The sequence below is a fragment of the Aythya fuligula genome, chromosome 7, assembly GCF_009819795.1.
Source record: "Aythya fuligula isolate bAytFul2 chromosome 7, bAytFul2.pri, whole genome shotgun sequence".
NCBI lineage: Eukaryota > Metazoa > Chordata > Aves > Anseriformes > Anatidae > Aythya > Aythya fuligula.
The window spans coordinates 4594617-4617227 of record NC_045565.1 but is presented as its reverse complement, the minus strand read 5'-3'; the positions used below and the strand labels follow the sequence as shown (position 1 = coordinate 4617227).

General features: G+C 47.3%; 1 protein-coding gene across 2 annotated transcripts in view; it reads right to left on the bottom strand.

Annotated features, from left to right (window-relative positions):
- The window catches only part of TET1 (tet methylcytosine dioxygenase 1), a 56157-nt gene extending 43802 nt beyond the window's left edge, over nt 1–12355 (bottom strand). Inside the window, exons 1-2 of one of the 2 annotated variants that reach the window (XM_032190759.1) lie at nt 10313–12355; nt 5614–5664 (exon numbers count right to left, since the gene is read on the bottom strand). In XM_032190759.1, the coding sequence (XP_032046650.1) occupies nt 5614–5664; nt 10313–12238 (1977 nt within the window). In that variant the 5' untranslated portion in view covers nt 12239–12355. The remainder of the gene's footprint in view (nt 1–5613; nt 5665–10312) is intronic. The other variant, XM_032190760.1, reaches the window with a different exon arrangement.
- Nucleotides 12356–22611: the final 10256 nt, after the last annotated feature.

Below are 22611 nucleotides of genomic sequence, written 5' to 3'. Positions count from 1 at the left end.
TTTTTTTCCTTGAGACTGGTTAAGTTTCATACATTTGACATTAAAAAAATACCATCGTTGGAATGTATGGATTCTTTTTACCCTTGCAAATTCAATCTTGTAATTACAAATTTATTATAGTGGGAATTAAAGCCTTTGGTCCCTACAAAGGCAAGGCTCTTACACTAATGCCTATGGAAAAGCCTGCTGCAGTGGTGTCTGCAAGATTCTTTTTTTTTTTTTTTTTTTTTTTTTGCATTTGTATTGCCATATATAAAAACTTAGCATAACATCATAGAGATGAAGCACACAAGTGAAAATCTGGTCCCACTCAAGTGTGCTGAGGACTTCTCACTGGGTTTCCTCCCACAGCAGTTACTGAAAGCAATAAACAAACTTGCTTAGCAATATGGTATAGGATTCTAAACAAGTAGCACCCGTTTTCACAGCATTTGCTAGATACTATTATTATCTACAAGTGTATGAGCATCAGATAGCAAACACTGACAACTGATTATTGCAGTCTGCAAAACCATCTCAAACATTTCAGTGCCTACATTACACGCAGCAAGTACAAGTGTTCAGTAAAGCTCTTAATTCAGTAATAAACACAAACAGTAGCAAGAAAACATACCTAGAATATTAACGTGTTTATTCTGTAATGCTAAAACTTCATTAGAAATATCTAAACTTAAGAACAAACCTGTGCATTTGACCTTCATTCATACATGGACTTGTTTTCCTTCCTTCCCACAAACTACGTTACTTCACTGATTATTTTATAAGGTTTTTGATCAACAGACATTTGCTACTTTTTAAAAAAACTCTTTTCTCCTCTAAATTCAACGCAGTGGAATGCCGAGCACTGCACTAAAACACATAGTGACAAGCAGTATCTACAGTATTAGAGATTCAAAGCATGTGCAACTCCACCCCCTCAAAAACCACCGTAACTGCTAGGATGATTGAGCCTGGCCCTGCTTCATCCTGCCTCTGTCTCCAGGACTCCCTGAGCAAGAAGAGGAGCAGCACAATCCTCACAACCACTCCACCACAGCAGCACATGAGTTAAAACAGAAAGCCCTGGTCCTCCCTCCTTGCCCTTTTCCCAAAAGCGTCCCTTTCTTCCCTGACATCCTGCAGGTTCAGCTGGGTTCTGGGGGCAAAGAGGAGGAGGCTGCTGCTGGGCAATTAGCACAGGGCTCCTCATAAGGAGGCAGGTGGGAGAGGAAGGGGCACTACAGCGGAGGAGCTCTATGGGAGCAAGGGAAGAGCAGCACCTCCGCGCCCTACTGAGCACCATCGGCACCACAGGAAAAAGTCCACAAGGGACGGGCTTCAACCCCCTCCCGAAACTGGCTGAATAAAGTTAAGAGTTATAAAATTACTGGAGTGAAATCTCCAATTTACAAAGGCCTTCTTTGTTAAGACTCCATTCAAAAAACCCATCTACATACAGGTGAAATTTAATGGCAGCGTACAAAGGAAACACAGTTACTCATGTGGAAGTGCTGGAAAGGCTGCACACAGGGAAGTCCGGTACGGAATTCCAGCCTTACAGAGTTACCATGCCTGCTCACTTCAAGTGAGGTGCATGAGGCTGACAAGAGAAAAAAATTAATCCAATTTGGGCACACATTCAGTTCCAAAAAGGTCCTTAATAGAAAGGAACATTTTTGAAGTAAATGCTTTGAACTTTGAATTAAGTTAACTGCAAAGTTACTCCTTTGTTATTTTTAAAATAAGAGTTGGATAATTTGTGTAAGCCACTCTTATGCCAAAAGTAAATGCTCCCTATCAAAAAGAGGAGCAAAAAGACATAGTAGTAGACAGACACTTCCAACTAGTACTCAAAACAATTTTAATTGGTATTTTCTAAATGAGTATGTTCCAAGGTGAAAATGTCCCTTTAAAAAACACAAAGCACAAGACCAGTGCTTTCTGGACAGTGTCCTTTCCAACTCCTATTACACCATTCCGCCTTCTTCCTCTGTAAAATTCCACAGCACTGCAATTCCATCCATTGACTTCTTGATATCTTCTTTTAAAAATGAAGAAAATAACAAAATTGAATTACTTCCAGCTACATTCTGGCAGACATTTTGCAACAAAGCCCGTATACTTTAAGATAGAATAGATGTTCAAAAATCAGTTAAATTCATGCTCGCTTGAAGCATTATCCTGCACATTGCTAGTAGCTTCTAACTCTTGTTAACACACACAAGGTTAAAAGAGTGTATTTTTAATTTTAGCAGCGAAGCAAACCACATTTTGAGAAGGCCTAGTAACAGCAGATCTGCCATACTATTTCTGAAAACTGTTTTTGTTAAGAAACACCATGCTTTCTACACATGGTGGAGAAATATTAACAGAGCGCTCAAGTCTGTATTTGTAGCTTTGATGAAAATGAGACTCCCACTAGTTCCCAATACAATGTTTAGAAATAAATCAAGTTCTAGATACAGAGTCATCTCCGGCTTCTGGCTTGGATTAAACCAAACTGCTTTTAGAGCTTAGCAGACATCTTTCACACTTCTCGGGTACATGGATTACTAGGACAGTGTTTGTGCATAAACATGCAAACAGAATCGGTCAGAGAACAAAGAATGTGCATGCAGTTATAATGCTCACTTAGCACCGCATATATTACTGGGAATCTGTCTCTTCAGTCGCTTTTTTTTTTTTTTTTTAATGTAAAAAACCCAACTCCATGAATGCAGCAAACATCTGCAGCCATCCGAAAAGCGGCCTTGGCTCCATGGAACCTAGCAGGAAGACCATGGAGTCCACTTCTTCAGCAGCTGCACCCTGCCTTGTGGGAGGTTTCTTTACTGGTGTCAGGGCTCAGCGGGACCTCCCTGACAGCACGATGCCAAGTTCAGCTGTCCCGCTCTTCTGAGCTGTGGTTATAAACTTGTGCGTGGCTGCAAACGTTTTGACACCTTTGAGGGGAGAGGTGCATTGCACTGCACTGCCCAGATTGAGTGAGAACACTGCTAAGTGGCTAAAAGGAGAATGCTAATAACTAAGCGAAGCAGAGCTTACAACACGCCTTTTGAAATGCAGGGAAAATAGTTTTTCAGTATGAATCCCTTCTATCTAGATTTTCCTGCCTAAGTGGGGAACACATACAAGATAATCTGGAAAAAAAAGAACAACAAACAAACAACAAACCAAGACCATTCTTTCTTTAGTATCTATTTCTATGAACTCACACCAACTCTGTTCAAGGAGCATTCGCTCATTAGAAGAGATGAATATTTCAGATGTTCTTTCAAAATAACTATGGAGAACCAAACACAGTAGTTATGGCACAGTGGGATTTCCTAAATGACTCTTAAAATAATGAGAAAGAAGCAGTAAAACACATACGTGGAAATGAAAAATATGAAATGAGAAGTACAATGTAAGTCCCTTTTGTTGTGGTTTGATAGTTAGCACTATCAGTCATTAAAACAAAGGCTGAGATCGTAACCCAATAGATACAATACCACTTGGCGAGGCAGTCCCACCAATAAGCCAGGTTAGAGAGTCATAGAGTGGAGTATCATATTTCTAAAGTGCCCTTGTGAAGAAGTCTATAAATTATGTAGCTTTTTCTAAGTTTACTGCAGCTGACAGAGATGCAACCTAATTTAAGTTGACCAACCTGCCTCTCTAGAAACAAAGCTAAACCTCACCGACCCCAAGGCAACCACTTCCATGTGATGCCTTCAGGGGTACCATGCTTTACTTGGTGCACACAAGTGAGCAAACTCATCAAATACAATTCAGCACCATGAAACAAAGACAAAATACTGGCAAACTGAAAGAACTTTCCCTAAAACCAAAGGGGAAACACCACAGAATCAATTCAGCAAAGGAAAAGCCAAAGCAGAAATAAAAACAAGCCCAATGACTAACATATGATACTATGCACACACACAAAAACAGACAAGCTTTTTTTCCATTTAAGAGCCAAGAAAAAACTGTTCAGAAGGCTTTTTGGAAAAGAGAAGAATGACAGCATCATATTACATAGCAACCTGCCATGCCATCAAATCAGAAACGGTGGCAAAACCAACTCAGAAGAAAAATCTGAGGACCATCTATGAACCCCTCCTGCAGGCATACAACACGGCTACCTAGGACAAGAAATATTTCTCATAGTTGACAGAACAGGTGTCATACCAGTTACACGTCACAAAACCAAGTGACCCATTTACAAGAAGTCCTTATTTTGCACACCCTCTACTTGACCGCACAAAGAGTACAATGAACAAACGCTCAAGTTTTAACTGCACCTTGCCTTATGCTACAGAAGGGGCAGCAACTAAAATGGGCAATTAAAAGCATATCCACGCCCTAATGAAACACGCTAATTTAGTAGATCAATATAATTAATGGAAGAAGAGGAGTACTTGTTGGTGTTTTAGAAGCACGCACGCTTAGCATTACATAGCTAAGCATGCAAGGAGGTGGTTTGCACAACTACACCCACATGAAAACACACACTTGAGATCAGACATTTGCAAGTCAAGTAAGTTATTTGCTCCTTACTTAATCTTAACTTTTAACTTCACCATGTCTCAAAAAATTACAACTTATTTCAGCAAGTTTCTGCAATATGTAACAAAGACAAAGCTGCTAAGAAACTGGGATGCTTTCAAATGAGATCACGCTACAGACATTCAGCATTTATCACATCCACCATGTCCCATAACTTCTGAAATTTTTATGTACTGAAACAATGCTAAACTATGTTAAAATCACAATTGGTTGCACTCCATATAAAGAGAAGAGTTCTACAAGGAAGTTTAACAACAGAACATTTTTCTCACTTTATCTTCTTTTTACAGTTGCACCATCCACCCTTCAGCATTTTAGTTTGAAAGACCAGGGTTCAGAACTGCTATTCAAAATACTCTAAAGATGAACTGAAAAATGCAACATGAATTCGCTACCTGTTACTTTTTAAAATTAAAAAACTGGCCATAAACGTAGCAAAACTATACATTGGTAAAAAATGTAGAACAATATAGTTTGAAAAACAAGTCTTTTGTTATCATAAAAGATAGCCATCTTAAAAATCTTGATCTTAAAAATCTTGATGAAACGTTACCACGTGAAACTGAAGGCTTTTCTAAGTTTACAGAATTTTCGGTTTCACTTGAGGCGTTCTAAAGTGTAAAGAAAAAAGGGAATCAAAACTACTGCAATTGAGGTATGAAATTTCCAGTTTCCTTAATTTGGTTTATATTAGAACAATGACTTCTCACGTTAAATTTCAGGTGCTGTAAAAGCCGCATATTGCAAAACCCAGCATACACTCAATGGCTATCTTTGGGAGGAGGCGAAGTAGAAGAAGAGAAAATTGAAGTGAACGTTGGATACAATGGGAAGCAAACTTTGCAGTCTGCAGCGTCCTGCAGGAAGACTCAGCTCTGTATACAGCATGCTGGAAAGCGGAGGGGGGGAGAGAGGAGAGAGGGAGGAAAAAAAAAAAAAGAAAATGTTCTGGGCTTCAAAATTAGCTAATCTGCTGAAGAGCTAGAAAGCGCTGCTGCCCGGGTTAACCCTTCGGCCTCCTGCCCGGCGTGACAAGGAAAGGCTGCTTAGACCGAGGGGAGAAACGGTAAAGCGATCGTCGGTTACCTTAAAAACTCTTTGCTTCCTCCTCTGAGGCCTTTTGTTTTCAGTTAGCACCTAAAAAAACACCAAATCGCACAGTAAGTTGCGGTCACAAAGGCAGCCGGCTCCGCTCTGCCTCCCGAAGTGCACCATGGCGCCAGTACCCCGCACGCCCTCCCCGCGGCACCCCGGAGGGCCGCCGGCGGCTCGACGCGGCCCCGCCGCGGGCCGAGGGGAGAGGCCCCGCCGCCCCCTGGAGCCGGCCTGGCCGCCGCCGCCCCGCATTCCTCACAGCGGCGCCCCCCCGGCGGCCATCTTGCTTCCTGCCGCAGCGCCGCCCTCCCCTCCGGCCGCCGGCGCGGGAGCGAGCGCGGCCCCGTGCGCGCGCCTCCCCCCCCCCCTTTCTCTCCTTTTCCCCCCCCCTCTCCCGCTCCCGCCGCGCGCGCCCGGCGCAGCCAATGGGGAGGCGGCGGCCGCCCCGCAGCGCCCCCCCCCGGCGCTGCCCGAACAAAGGGGCTCCTGTGCCGGGGCCGCGGCGGCCGCCCGCAAGACGCGGCCCGGAGCCGCCGGGGGGACGCGGAGCCGGAGTCCGGGGGGGGGGGGGCATGGAAGGGGGAGGGAGCGCGGCGCCCACCCGCGCGGCCTCGTGGCTCGGCGAGGTCAGGCGAGGACACGGCCCGCGGGCACCCGCACGCGCGCGCGCTCACGAGGGAGGGGGGAGCCCACGCGGGGCGGGAGCGCGCGTGGGCAGGGAAATGGCAGCGGCTGAGGGCGGGCGGGACAAAGGGGCGCGGGCAGGCGGCCCCCCCCCCGCGCACAGCCCCCGGAGCGCCCCGAGGCTGGGGACCCGGGACCGGGGAGCGGCGGCGCGTTCCCTCGGCAGCGCAGCGAGAGGGGCCGGCTGGCAGCCTGCCCGCCACCTCTAATTGCAGCAGCCTTCTGCAACGCGCCTGGGGTTTCGGCAGCACGTCGGCAAGCCGCAAGCGAGCAGGCCGCGTTGCTGGGCACTATCCCCCCGCTCCTCGCATTACAGCTGTTAAATGAGACGTCCGGAGACACCCCGCGAAGGGCAGCGAGCTCCCGCTCAGCGCTCTCCCCTCGCCTCCAGGCCCCACAGAGCCCCCGCCTCCAACACCCACCCCAAAACAACACCACAGCACGGCCCCCTCCAGCCCTAGGACTGAAAGCAGCCTTTGGAGACACTGTCACATCCGCAGAGCCTGCTCCTGCAAAGCCCTTTTCCCAAGAGAACCTAAATCCAAGGCAGGGATCACCACCTCGCTGCCCCACACGCAGCTCTGGAGACCCCCGGGCCCTGCCCCGCAACGCACCAGACAACCTGGCTGTGTGCCGTGACCTGCCAGCAGCCCCACGGGCTGCTTCCCAAAGTGAGGTGGGCTTTAGGAGCCACCAGCTGAGAAACAACCTCCAGCAACTCCTGTGTCAGCCCCGAAAACTGCAGTCTCAGAAAAAGAGGAGAAAATGCCCGAGTTCCCCACCGCCGGGCAGCTGGGCTTGTCCAAACGCTCTTTTCTCTGGGGAATGTCCCTGCAATATTCTGCCGTCCCTCTCTGGATGCGCAACACCAAGCTTTTTTTATTCCCCTGCCTTTCAAAGCTTGCTCACACCTTTTCCGTATCTGGCTGCTCCTTCAGGAACCAGTCAAGGTTTAGGATTTCTTCTTCGCCAGCTCCCGGGCACGCCACCTCAGCGCGGGTCCGTGCCGAGCAGCACTACCTGTAGCGGCAGTGCCGCGCGGGGGCTGCGAGCGGAGCCCGCAATGCTTTCTCCAGACCTTCTCCTTGTGGCGGCCCTGCAAAACCCATTACCTTCAGCGAGGTAACATACCACGGCGGGTTTATGGGGATGTTATTTTTAAGGGATATTTTTCAAGTCCAATATAGTTTTCAAATCTTTATCTGGATGATGTGTGAATTAATGAAAATAACAGTAACATAACCAATACCAGCTCCAAACATGCAACCGATACTCTCCTGGGGTTGAATGCTTGCGCGCGCACAGCCGTGTGTTGGACTGTGCACTTCCAACTACGTTCACGGATCCTACAAGCCAGGTCTGATCTGACTCGTCTATCCATAAACCCACACAAGACCTTAAGAAAAAAAAAACACACTGCATTTTGTGGGTTTGTTTGTGTTTTCTTTTCTTGTTTTGTTTTTTAAACACCAAACCCAGACTTCCAAGCCTTGCACCAGCTCTCCTAGAGCCACCTAACACCGAGCTCTCATCGACTTCCCTCACTTCGGCACTGAGGAGTCAAAGTGCAAAGAAACGATTCCCTTTAAGGCAAAACATCACTGTTTAAACTGTGATTGTGCAGAGAACATCCATCCCTCCACCCTCCTCCCAGTGAATCACCTCCAAAAAATGCTTACATTCCACCACCAGGACAGGCAGAGCCGCGCAGCTCCTCAAACTAGGAACGAACGCACTGAAGCCCGCCTAATTTCTCTTAATTACGTTCACTTTCTATACCATGGACAGAGACCTACAGCTGTTTTTCTCCAGCTGCCCTCTACTCGAAACACATCGCTGGCATGGAAGTCCCCACTGCTGCGGTCCCACCCCTATCACAGTTTGGGAAAACACAGTGGGATTCCCTTCTGGAGTGGGAAAATCTTATCTAAAGGATGGCTGCTAACAGAGATACTGTTACCCATTCCCCCGATACCTCCCTCTGCATCTCAACATCTTTGAAGAGCTCTCCGAACATATGTACGCTGTGGAAATGCTTTTCTCAGAGCACAGTTTCTAGAGAATACAAGAGACCAGACTTGCTTCTAGGAATATCCGAAAAGGCACCAGGTTTCATTCAAATACCATTTTATGAGAAAATACCCGACATGTTCTTAAATGCCAGGAATACTTCATTTCCTCCATGCAGTACTCAAACTTCATACAAAATTTAACGAGAAATGAAGGAGGCCTCTGGTGCAGCTCTAAATGCATTGTACAAAACACAACCCGTTTAATAAAAATAAAAGCACACAAGCAATAAGCTGCCAAAGAAAGGCATATAAACAAGGAATTCCTCAAAGAAAGCAAAAAGAACGTCGAAAGAGGAAAGGGTGAAGGGGCAAGGCTAATCTGCAAGGAGAAGGTCAGGCTGAGCAACAAGAAAAGATGTATGTTTAGCCTGGAAAACAAAGGTTGACAGAAAAACTGGAGTGCTTCCTTTCACCGACCCTGCCAAACCTCTTTTTAAAACACGGCTTTCAAACTGTTTCCTACCTCATCTCCACCAATGCTCTTCCACGAGCTCCTTCAGTCCCCCTGGCTAAAGAATGAATACAGAAGGACATCGTGGTGCTGCTCTCTTGCTGTAACAAGGCAGGATCAGCCTCTGTCACCTTTATTGCTTTCTTATCTTAAAGTCACGTTTTAATTGTCCCTCGCCTTTTATTAAAAAGGGTATATGGAAACAGTTGAGACACAAAAGGATTTTGACTCAACTGTAAGCCAAGCTGTTTAAACCTACTTCCCTAAACATTTTAATTTCAAGTACACTTCCCTTGAAGGAGAACATGCCATACCCTCACTGCTATGGGACTTGTCTTTCTCCTTGCCTGCTGTGAAGACAGAGCAGACGTGTCTGCGAAACCTGGCAAGCACAGGGCTGAGCAGTGAAAACAGGAGGTCTCCTGAGATCTCCACAGCAGCCAGGAATTTCTACCTGCTGCAAGAACACGCTGCTTTAATGAAGCTGCTGTCGAGAGAGGTTTTGCAGGTGCGTTCCCCCCAGCATGAACTGCTCTGCTCAGAGTGCATGCTGCTGCAGAGACTTGAACCTGAGTTTCCCACATCCCAAGGCAAACGTCCCAGTGACTTAACTACTGGGACGGCATCTCCCCCTCCGCAGCTCAGCCACTATCCAGGCAGACCAACTCCCAGAAGCACACAGAGGCTGGCTCTGCAGCACTGAGGTCAGGGAATTCAGTTGGGATGTGGGAAATCGATGTTCAACTCCCTACTTACCTGAGTTAAAGCCTGATCTTGAACTGAAATCTCTCAGCAGGGCAGTGCTGTTATCACAGGGGCATACAGACTGTCTTTTCCCCTCCTCTTTGTTCCAAAAGTAATGACCTGGGTTATAAAAGGCTGATGGGTCAGAAAAATGAGTAAGAAACACAGGAAAAACAAGTATTTGTGGGGGATATGGTACGAGAGACAAAGGGAGAGTGGCAGGAGAAATGAAATGAAAGAAACAGAAGAATAGACAATTAGAAAGGCAGAGAGATGTGAAAGGGGAAAATGCAGCTACAAATTGCTCCTGAAGATTATCAATTTATTTCTACCAGTTGAGTCATTACAAGCAAATCATCCTAACTCCAACTGAAGAGCACACACAGCCTTCCTTCTTTAACCTGTTAACCTTAGCTATTTTGAAATACAGACCCTTTTCCTAATAATTTACAGTCTCCTACGACTACCCGCATTTCCTCCCTCCCCGCTAGAACACAGAGTTAAACCATGCTCACTGCTGATTTTATGCATTTATGCAGGAGGAACAAGAATAACTCCAGCTCACTTTAATCTACCCTTCTATAGATACCAAGAGAAAGTCATAACGCAACTTGCTAGCTCCAACAGAAACCCTAAGTCCTCTAAAGCTGCACAGTGACCAGCATTTCCCTTTGCAGAATTTTAAAATGTATCTCAAGCCTCAAAAGGGGGGACTTAATTTGAGACTCCTCGGGCTTACCTCAAGAGGTAGTGTGATCGGCGGCGGTGGCTTTTTCAGTTCTTCACATTTTCTCTTTTTACATATCCGGTGACTGGTTTTGCGTTTCCTGCAGCAGCTGCATTCTTCACAATTTGTTTTCCGCAGACAGGGCTCACAGACTCCACAACGCCTTCGTTTCTTTTTCTCTAGCATAGGGAGCAGGGTTGAATAAGGAACAGGGTGATCACCAGCTGGATTTGTACGAGAGGATGGCCCCGAGGCCTCAACTGCTTCAGTGCTGTCGCTCACACTGTCCTGAACCAAATTCAAGCTTATTCCAACACTTCCCAGCTGTGATGAATAATCATTATGCTGCAGTCTTGAGTCAGCTGGCAAGTCTGCATTTATGGCTTTTTCTGAGGCAAGAGCAGAGATTTCCGTGCTTGAAGGCAACTCTGAAACAAAACCTTCAGAGAATTGTCCAGAGCTTTCAATGGAGATTTTATCAACTGTGCTTTTTTCTAAATCTGACGATAAAGCGGGGACATAACCTGAATTCAAAATTAATGTCTCTGCATCAATACATTTAACAAGTTGTTCAATATCCTCCACTTCAATATTGCTTAAAGAGGTATCGGAAACCGGTTCACATGCTGTAAATATGTTTTGTGAGTCAGATTCTGAAATCTCTCTGGTAAAGCTCAAATCTGAATTTGAGTCAAGTTCTTTGTGAATGGGTACAAAATCCACAACTAGCTTCATGGGGGATTCTGCAGGCGAGCTTACACCTTCAAGATGTAAAAGTGAATTTGATTCAGTGGCAGGCAAAGAGTTGGAATTTGAACCGAGGTCTTTATTCTCTGACTCTAAATCCCAGTCTGCCTTTAAGCAGGACTCTGCGAGCAAGCTCGAATCTTCTAAATGTTCTTGTGAGTTAAACTCAGAGGTAACTATGGGTGCAGAACTCGAGTCATGTTCTTCACTAGCTAGCACCAGGTCCGACTCCGTTTCGGTGTGCGGTTCAGCAAGCGGGACCGACTCTTCCAGCGCTGCTGCTGAACTGAGGTCTGAGGTATCGACAGAACCGGAGTCGGGTTCTTGACTGTTAGGCACCGGGTCGAAGGGAACCTCTACATGCTCCTTCGAGTTTGATTCAGAGGCAGTTATGGAATCAGGAGAAGATGGAGGCACAAGCGCGGCACCTTCTACAAACGCTTCAGCTGAACTATCTGCATTGAGATCAGCAGGGGTCTGCTCACAGGGCGGGTCTTCATGCTGAGATCCCACCTCTGACACTTCGGTATCGCCGGCAGTTACCTGGCTGCTTGGAACAGCATCACTTGTTTCAGGTACTTCTACCTCCTCCTCTTGACCGACACATGTGGCAGCAGGCTCTTCCTCTGCGCTGCGTGGAGCATCCTCTACAGGCAGAGGAGCTACCTCGTTTTGTGCTGAATCCTGTTCCAATGCTTTTTCGCCCGCTTCTACATTTTTTTCTTCTACTACCGCCAAGGCTTCTTGTTCATGTTTTTCCTTTGTTTCTAGCCTTTTTTGTGCTGCAGCTTTCCTAGGTTTTGTGATTATTGGAGCTTGGGGAAATCTACGGGAGAATGACCGGTTACGAAGAGACATTGTAAAGCCATTGAAGTTGAAAGCATCCTGGTTATGGAAGAGGATATTGTCAGCTTTCTCCAAACTCACCCACGGTGTTCCAGACAAGGTTCTGGTGACACTGCTCCTGAGAAGTCTACCTGAAGAGCTCATGATTGGTTTCTTTTCTTGCTGTTTTTTCTTAACATCTTTTTCTTGTGCTGGCTTTTTGCATTTTCCAGAACTAACAGCTTTTGTGGAAGTCTTTGCGGTTTTCTTTCTCACTTGGCTAGATTTCTTTTTGCCCTGGTTAGTTTTCCTTTTGCCTATCTCTTCCTTTTTGGCTAATCTGGAAGGCCTTGCGTGGTGAGCCATGTCTGCGGAGTAGTAGAAATGTTACGAGGAGAGATGGAAAAAAATCATGAGCTCTTGAGAGAATTTTTCAATAGAAAACTGCACACTCCCATTGCGGCTCTCTGTAGTGATGCAGAGTCAACTCTGAAATAGAAAAAGATACAAAATAATATTAATAGAAGCATAATTAACACAGGAAGCACATATACTAAAATGACCATTCAAAAATACAGAGGTAGAACTAGAAACATTGTTATTGGGTGTGAAGTTCAATCAACACAAAAGCTTTGAAAATATTAGTATATTGCAAAATGGAGAACTTGCCTAAACTCCTAGAACACCAACGAAGAAGCAAGCCAAACTCGAGTGATCATGCAACACCCCGTGTTTACAATTTTACTTCATTTTTAAGAAGACTGAGCTTTCTCAATCTTAATTAACGGTTTATTAGCCACTCCTGCCCTTGGGAAAGAAGAGGTAAAGACGTAAAGATGTTTACATGTTGAACTTAGCGATATGGCTTAGTGGAGGACTTGTTAGTGTTAGGTCAGAGGTTGGACTCCATAATCTTGAGGTCTCTTCCAACCTAGACAATTCTGTGATTCTGTAAAATTTACATCCACAGATACACTGCGGAACATAAAGCTACCATCCTAGGGGCATTCGGGGAAAAGGAACAAAGCCAAGTTTACCTGGTGTATGTGCGCACTCATACACCATCCCCAGGCCATCCTTCACACTCCTACAGGCTGCCCACCATGGTACAACCCAGGTATAAAGGGAGAAGGAACTACCTCCCTAAGCACGTCTAGCTTGGAGTGCTGCTCACGGAGGAACTGGACCAGGGAAGAATCTCCTTTCCCAGGGTTATGTCCTGGGATAACATCCTACAACAACGTACTACGCTGCAAGCCTGGGTCCTGCCTAGCTATATCAATGTACTATGCAAGCCATCACCTCTGCTTCGCCAGCAGGACTACCACCTTATTTGCCATCAACACAATACCACCAGGTTTATCCTAAGCTTTTGCCCCCAAATATGAGTGCAATGCAAAAGCCCCTGAACTCCCTGAACACAGCCCAGCCATCCCAGAGGATACAACCAACTCTTCTTGCTCCAGAGCAATTTCCTTCAAGGTGGTTTGTGTTTTTTATGGTTTTAAAGTGTAAAGCAATTCTTTTAAGTACACGGGTTTTAAATACATGCTATTTCAAAATATCTGTGGAAGGATTTAGAAGTTTTATTTAGCTCTTCAAATAGATCAGATAGGTAGACAAGAGCATCCTAAAACTGGGAGCAGGCAAAGCCAGGGCAAGAGACTCTAGTCTCAGGCAGGAGAGTGCCTTCCTTTTGTCACCATTCCTAGGTGACCCGCAGGGCTCTTAGGCAGAGTCCTGCTGGTGCAGCCCAGCCTACTTAATGTGTAACGGTACCATGCTGCCCAGGTTTGCCTGGTGCAGGGCACACAGAAAGGCACAGAGCACGTAAAGAGAGCAGGCTCTATGAGAACAGATCCCGTGTAAGCATAAAAGGGTGCAAAAAACTCACAGCAGCATTGCACTGTGCCAAGATAAGCTCATCAGCCCACCACGGGGATGGTCTAGCACAGCCAACGTGCATGGCCTCTGTGTAGGACCACCGTCTCCTGCTGCCCCCCAAACAGCATGCCAGCAGTAAGCTCATCTGCAGCTCTGCCTCAGCTGGGAGCAGGCTGCCCAGTTAGCACAATACCTGCCAAGGCTACCGCTAACTTTCCCAAACTCTTTTCTATCTAGCAGCTTGCCTAAAGCACTTTGAAGCCCCGTTCCTGTCCATTCAGCAGCAGCAAGCTGAGTGATTCTGTGGACTACAGAACATAAACCTAATGCTTCAAAGGCCATTGCCAAAGACCTAAACAGCTCCTGCAGAGGTGTTCTACAGAAGGTGGGTGAGACACCGGAATAAAATAAATACAAAGCTGAAATTGAGGTAATTTGAGAGATTTCCTCCCATTACCCTTTCCTGGAGAGGCATGGGGGAAGGGGAGCATGGCCGTCACTTGCCACTCCATGAACCCAGAGTCAAAGAGGGCATCAGCAGCATGTCAACAGGTCTACGAAACTGGTTGTTAGCAGCCTGCAAAAAGCTTCCCAATTTTTTTGTGGTTTGATGAGACAGGGCTCCTTGCTCCAAAGGATAGCCTGGAGGGCTGCAAAACCAGCTGCAAACAAGCAGCAGGCAACACATCTGTAGCCATTAGTGGCTGGTGCTACATAACAGTGGTAGGAGAGGAAATGCGAGCTACTTCCAGAGACTATAGCCAGGAGAGCAAGAAAGAAAGCAAACAAGGGCCAGACAGCATGGGAATGTGTGAATCAGGAGGGGAGCAGAAGAGAGGAGATAAAGCTTTTTCTCTTTATCAGTCCTGAAACAGAAGCAGAATGATGAGAAAACAGATCAGGAATGGAAACAGACTGGATTTCTGAAGATACTGAATGTGTGTTAACACTTTGGTCACACTACTTCTCTACATAAACAGCTGCCACTGCTGCTGGGGAAGTTATGGAAGCATGATGTTCAAAATTACCAATTAGAAGCTTCATTTATAACTATCTTGTCAATCTTTATTTTTCTTTAAAATTATATTTGTGTGATATGCTTTTACCTGCCTTTAGAAATTTAAACACTGTTGCTTCAAGACTGAAGAAGTAAGACTACCCTGTTACATTTTGGTTCTGGTTTTTGTTTTTAACAGAAATCCACCTGTCTGGCAAGAACATCGAAAAGTAACAATGTCAGTGTTGCTGCTTTTCAGAGCCAAAATCAGAGGCTCTGAACACAGAGTGGTTGAAGATCTTTTTCTTGGTAAAGAAAGAATGCTGTTATTTGTAGCAAATGGCCTGGCATTTAAATACTGTGTTAGAGAAGATGAGAAAAGCTGTTAGTATTGTCTTGCTCAGAAATGACAATACAGGAACATACAGAAACCAGCAGCAACTGTATCCATTTTGTTTTGATTTTGTCCCTGGAAATATACAGATCTGAGTAATACATCTCTGAACGTCTTACTTTTTCCCTTTTCTTTTAATACTGGACTCCAGTTTTATTTGTCTGGGACTGAGCATCTGACCTCTGAGGTGACTGTAAGCTCCTGGGAGAAATGCCTGTCAGCACAAAATCCTCACTTCCACTTAAAGAAACCCCAGAGTCTCGGTGAGCACTACTCTGCCACAATAATCTGAACTGCTAGATGAAAAATGACATTTTGAAAAGAAAGTTGCTAATAAAACCAAATCACATTGTTACTTCCTTGTTTACATTTCTACATTTAGAACCAAAATATTAGGTAGCTACAAGCTGAGCATTCAAGTTCTGTTTTCTGTTGCACTAAGGAATATTTTACCCTCCCTTTTCCATTTAAAGGGCTGGCAATGACTCTGCGTTGATGCCTGCAGCAGTTGCAAATTGCCTCGCATCACTTCTTAAGGACAGCCAATACCAACATCACACTAGTCACATTTCAAAGCAAGAAGTTTTATTCCAAAATATCTATGTCAACTAAAAAGGATTATCAAATATAAACCTCTCTGTCCAATACAACAGCTTGTCAGTTTTTCACCACCCTGGAGAGAAACAAACTTACTTCAATGCTCTCTTCTCAATGCCACGTCAGATGGGACGTCCCATGCCCTCCCTGAGAGAAAGGACGGGCGTCCCTATAAAGTGAATCAGGTAATAGGAGGGTTTGCAGGGAACTGCCCTAGATAGTAACTGTGCATCCCGAAGCTGCTTGTTACTTGAGCTGACTTATCTCTTTAATTCATGTGCAAAACCGAAAGCTGGTTGTAAGGCCAGTTGCTTAAGTTTTGCTCACAGTAATAAATCTGGAGCAATCCCACTGACTGCTATAATCCTCAACAAATACCACTAAAAAGCTAATCAAGGGCTAAATCTTCTAGTCTCATCTGGGTCAAAATTCCAAACAGCTATAATGAGAATCTCGTCTACAAAGCACTAGGGGGAATTTAACCCTATATTGCTGGAATGCCTCCAGGGAAAAAAAAAACACAAAACAACAACTTTATTTTGTGTAAAGAAAATGAAAGTAATGTAAAAAAATCCCTTTAGAAGTAGTGTTTATCAAGTTTCTGTTTCATAACTAAGTGGAAATCTGAAAAAAATTAAAAGATATGTTTTCATAAAATGATGGCAGCCTTCTCGTGACATCATGAAAGAGAGCAAGTAACCCCTGAAAAACAAAACAAAACACACAGCTGCATGGGAAATGGGAAAAATCACACAGCTAGGAATAGTCAAGCCTGGTTTCACTACAGCCAGAATTAACTAATCAAATGCATTTTGTTTCAGTGTTTAGGTGTCTTTTTCAAAGTCACTTGAAATCAGCCTGATGGGGAAACAAGACCCAGAAGCTTTCAGAAAAGCCACTTCAGCAATAATGAACAGGTCCCAAGCAATAAGGGTCACCGTTTGACTTGGATGTCACACAATCTCTGATCTACAATTTTGAATTGAGGAGCATCTCCTCGTCCAGCTGCAAGCGCTTTAAAGGATGATACAAGATACACCAGAAAAGACAGAAATTGGAAAACCTGACCCTCATGCTAGGTACAAAATCTTTTTTCAGCCCATTCAGAATCATCATATCATCTGGACGCTCCTCCCAGCCGCACCAAAGTCAACCTGCTTTTCAATCTTGCTCCATTCTCTGCGTCTCCTGACTGCTCTGTGCAACACTTTGTATATGAAAAGAAGGGAAATGGGTTAAGAGGAGGGAATTAGCTTTAAATCCATCTTCCCCCCCCCCCCCCTTTAATCCTTGAGCATCCATTTGGTTTTGGTTGAGAAACAGAAATGAAACTTCTTGCCTGCCTTCTCAGGACCATGAATTATTGTACACAGGCTCTTGTAGAGGCCTCTCCCCTGCCAGTGCAGCCTCCCTGCTTCCCTGTCACCCACCACCACGCAGCCTCTCAGACTTCTCCCACAGAACCACCACTTCAGACTGGGCTGCAGCCTCGCAGGCCTTCCAACAGCACTGCTTTCTATTTTTCTACATTGATGTTTGCCACCTTGCTTTCCAGGATTATGCCACTCCTGAGGTAAAGTGGAGTCTTTTATCCAGCTATATTAAACTTGGACTTAAGACAACACTTCCCAGTAGTACAACCGGGATGTGGGACAGGCAGTGCAGGATGCTGCCTCAGTTTGAGAGCATAACCCTTCTGCTGATGCTCAGCTGGTCAAGCAGCAAGGCCTTCCCCCTGATGTTTGTCCCTCCTGGACCCAGAAGCCTGCCTCTGAGCCTGGAGCAGCACAGGACTGCCACCGGGTCCCACTTCCCCCCACTGCACGGGGAGCCGAGGACTGCCCCAAGGCTTGCATTCTCAGTCTCACTGAGTTCAGCAAGAGATGTCAAGACTCTGCATTTTGTGGCATCATGACTTCAGCATACACTTTGGAGCCTGCACGGTGAAGGAAACTAGCAAAAGCACCACAAAAAAGCCCTCCTAGCTTAGGGAAAGCTCTATTAGAACAATTTAAAAAAAAAGAAAAAGAAAGAAAGAAAGAAAAAAGGCAAGGAGCCACACATGCTTAAACCACAAAACTCAATTAAACCTCAAACAACTGGCACCAAAAACCCATTGTGAAGGCTCACACCGCATGCGCAAGCATCACCCCTCCGACCCAGGGAGCAACATGCATTTGCTTTCATCTGTTAAGCACAGCCAAACACCGACCTTAACTTGGAGAAGTGCTAAAAAGCAACAAGATAAGTAATTTCTAAAGGCTCACCAACTGAAAACCTTTTCCGCCACAATACTCCTGGAACTTGGGAATAAAAAAAGCAAACAACCCCCCCCAAACTAATCATATTTCTCCCAATTCTACATTTATGCTGCTTTAAACCATGATTTTCTTTTTGATAGCACTGGACTCCATTCTTTGAAGATTTTACCTTAAGAAAAAAAACAACCACCCTAACTGAATCACCTTATCTCAAACTCAATTAAAAGAAGGGGGAGGTGGAGGGAAGAACCTTCAGGCAAAGATTAAGCCTGGAAAATTTCAGCCTGAAAGGTGTTTTGAAATGTAAGTAACTGAAAACAGAAAGCAGGATGGAAATGCTTAGGCTGACTTTAACGAGCATGGGTAGTGCACCAGCTATAATAAAACATTATCAGTGGGGATTTTGAATTATTATACAATGAAGAATTCAATCCTACAGAAATCACAACTATCAGAAAGTTCCTCAGTCTCGCCTTGAATTCCTCCCTGATTACCTGCCCCGTGTAACCCAGCCCATCCTGCATAACCCAGCCTTCTCCTTCACAGCCAGGGCCAGCCCGGCTACCTGCCCAGACCCAGAACAAATGCTGTTTTCTGGATTCAATCCCTACTCTTAATTTGTGTTGACTGACATTAATGAAAACAAGGTGATTACTGTGTGGAAGAGCCCTCTGCCTCTCCATAAAAGTGCTGGGAAAAGCTACTAGTCAGAAGATTCTTTAAATTATTTTCACAGGTTTCTACGCTGGCTGGAAAATTTAAAGAGACACCTTTGCCCTTTAAGCCTGCTTGGTCACACTTTAAGTATCCAGCACTGCAACTGCACGGTTGCTCAGTTTTGCAGTTACAGCATTGATGCCTCTGGAAGCGGGGCTCTCTGGCCAGGTCTGTGCTGGTCGCTGACTCTGTTGCTCTTTAAAGCCTCCCTGAGGTGCCGGGCCAGCTGGGCACACACGACAGGCAGGACTCCTCAAGCTGCTGCTGTGCCTGGTGCCTTCTGGAGACCCTACATGCTCCTGGGGTGCGCTGAGCTGTACCTTGGCAAGACGAAGCGGTCCTGCCCCCCAGCAGGCCGTCCTGTCCTTTTCCCTCGCAGCGAGCCATGCCATCCCCTTCCCTCACCCGTTCCTGCCCCGGGGCTCCATAAAGAGCACGGCGGGGCCGCCCGGCGGCACTGGGGGGTTGAGGCCCCCCTGGGCCGGGCCAGGCTCTGCCTCCTTCAGCGAGAGCAGGCGGGCGGACCCGGGGGGAAGGGAAAGAGGGGAGCAGGGAAGGGAAGGAGGGAAGGGGAGAAGGGAAGGGGCAGGCCCGGCGCTGGGGTAGGCGGCGGCTCCTCGTGGCCCGCCGGCCCCGCGACCCGCCCGGGGGCGGGCGGTCCCCGCGGGGCTGCAGGGGGCAGACAAAGGGGCCGCCCCCCTGCAAAGCCGGGGGGACCGGGCAGGGGGGGAACTCGCCCCGGGGCTGCTCCCCCAGGGCCCAGCGCGGAGCGGCAGCTGCTGGCAGCGCTGCACGGCCCCCGCCCGCAGTCAGGGAGGGGGGGGCTGCCGGGCAGGGTCCCTTGCACAGCTCCGTGCCCCTCCGGGGGGGCCGCAGGCGGTTTCGCTGGCCCGGCGGCTTTCCGCAGGCAGGCTCTGGCCGCGGGGGGCAGCAGGAGCGGGCTCGGTGGCTCTGTCGGCGCTCGATAGCCCCCGGGCTGCCCCACCGCCCCTCCGGGGCCACCCCCTACCCAACTCCTCAGCGGGCCGAGCAAGAGGGGAGAGGAAGAAGAGGGGGGGGGGGGGGGGTGTTAAAAATTCAAAGCGTGAGGAAGCGGAGCCCCCCCAGCTCTCCCCCACCCCCCCGGTACGTACCAGGGCTGCGGCGCGGCCAGCCCGCGGCTACCGGCGAGGGGCGACGCTGGGCTGGCTCGGCGCCGGCTCGGCGCGGCTGGGTTCATGGCTCCCTCCTCGCTGCCGGTCCCCGCGGCGCGACGAGCCCAGCGCGGCTGGAGGAGCCCCGGCGGCGAAACGTGCGGGCGGCGGCGGCCCCGGCCGGACCCTCCGGGAGGGAGCGGGGAGGGGAGAGGAGGGGACGGGAGGGCAGGGGAGGGGAGGGGAGGGGAGGGGGCGGCTCGGCGGGGAGCTCGCCGCACTCGGCCCTCCCGGCAGGCGGCAAAACGCGCCCTGGATCCCCGCCGCTGGAGCCGGAGCCCCCGGCCGCCCCCCCGCGGCTGGCCCGGCTCGGGGAAGCCAGGGGCCCGGAGCCCGGCCGCTGAGAGGTGACCCCCCGCGGGAGAGAACCGCCCGGACCCCCCCAGCCACCGCTGCTGCCTCCCGGAGCTGCCTGGTAGTAACCAGGCTGGAGCCGCTCGTCCTACCCCAGTCATCAGCACGGCCCGGAGCAGGCCACCAAGGCTAGCGTCTCCTCGCACTGCAACACCGGTGGTGGAAGGGGGGCCATGGGACTCTGCAGCTCAGAAGTACGTTCTAAAAAAGCTTCGTTATTAAGTCTCTGGCTGTTGCACTAGAAAGCACTTAAAATGTGAAGCAAGCCATTCAAACGCAAGTCTGCAGGGAAGCTTCTCTGCTCCATGTGAGAGCAGCAGCACTGCCCGCATCCACTCCTGCAAGGACGTTTTAACACGAGTATTTTGCTACCTATTGTAATTTGCCCGAGAAAGGAGAGGCAGCACAGCCCTGCACGGCTCATTGTTCCTGCCATCTCCTCCTGGCATCAGTTCAGAACCCGTGGGTGCCCATCACCAGTTTGTGCCTCCATCCTCTTCTCTCTTCTTCATTTCCTTGCAGCCAAAAAGGAATATGATCTGGGACCCTTAGCCAAGCTCACAGACATCTTGGATATAATACAGCAAACTCAACAGCACATACACCTGAAATTAAAGCATGCGCCTGATCCACTTGCACTGGCTGCTAATTTTAACCCTAGATGGGAGCTCTCCTGTCAGGGTATAGCCATCACCTTTGAAGGTTTGGGTAGATTACTTTGTGCAGGGCAGGATAATGACTTCTGATAATGACCCGCCCAACAAAAAGAGGAGGTAATACAATTTAATTAGGACAGAATACATGATTTGAGAAGAACTATTGCTCTCCAAGTGCTGCACATAGCAGAAGTAGAAGAAAACTGGAAGCTGATGATAAAACCCCACATAGGCTAAGAGCATGGTTCCTGGCAAGATGGGAACACATCGGGAGGGGGGGGGTTTAATAAAACAGGAGAAACACATAACCTGGAGGAAAGCAACACGTGCAAGTGCAAAAGTTCGTGGAATAAGAAGTGTGACAGAATCAAGCAAACACGAACATGTTCAATCACTGCCCCATTAAGAACTCCACTAAAAGCTAAGAAACAAACTCGAGTTAACATTTATTTGCTTTCACAAACACAGACATATGCTTGTGGTCTATTTCAACACTACCAAATAACCTAGAAGGTGAGTAGCACAAGGTGACAATCCTGACTCTGCTAAGATGCTCAGCCTACCAAAACAAAAGCGGAGTGTAAAGGTTTGCAGAAAGAACCCACAGTAACAACTGGCTGGGCAAGAAAGTGGTGGATGAAATTATTGGACTAGAACACAAAGTGAGGCACATGGGGAAAACACAGAAATCACAGCCTCTGAATTAGCTACTATCATTCAGAACAGACACCCTGGTACTGAGACAGGCAGTGCTGTGAAACTCTTCTGTGTGCTCAGTAGTGTCAGGAGCCTTTACAAAAAGGGGAGAAAACAGACCAGGAGACACCACCATTCCATCACTTAGTCCAATCTATCACTTGCTAAGATCTTGACTATAACACACAGTTCTTGTCCCCGCAGCTTAAAGAGTGACAGGCACCACCTAAGAAGGCACAAGGGTGGTAACAGCAGCCAGAAGTACAAGGAACAGCTAAGCACTCAGAGACTTTCACGCTGAAAAATGGCCAGCTAGGTTAAACACCAAATAGTATATTTTAAAAACAAACAACACAAAGTATTAACAGACAGTGATCACTATTTCAAGCCAATTTATCAAATAAACACATCAGATGACAGCTACTGTCACGGTGTATTGTTAAACCATAGAACTCACTGCCACAAAGCACTGTAGATGCTAAAAGTCTTAACAGGTTAAGTATTCTTAAAAATTCACGGGAGAAAATTGAATCAAAATCTGCTTCATAGAAGAGTGCTATTTCAGCTGTGCATTACTGTAAGGTAAAAGAGTACCTTAAGAAAACGGCCCTGTATGCTACTTTAGCCTTCTTTCAGGGATGTGCTACTAGCAACTGCCAGAGGTAGCTTTCAGCTGGTAGACCTTTGGCCTAATGCAGCACTACCATCCCTGAACCTTTATCCAAATTAATGTTGGAATTGGCACTTACCTGCAGAACAAATAAAACCGGGCAATGAAGTACTGAAGAATATAATGCAGGAACCCAGAAGTAGCTCCACATCTTTGTCACCTCTGGCAAAAGTCAGGTCTGCACTCAGTACCAGGGATCCACGCAGAGCATCTGCTCCCTGAGGAAGAGGGAGCCAAGCACAATAACGTAAGCAGGGGCCAGGAACCATGCTGGCCACTGCCCACCCCACTGCAGCCATGCAAGGAAAACAGAACAGGGC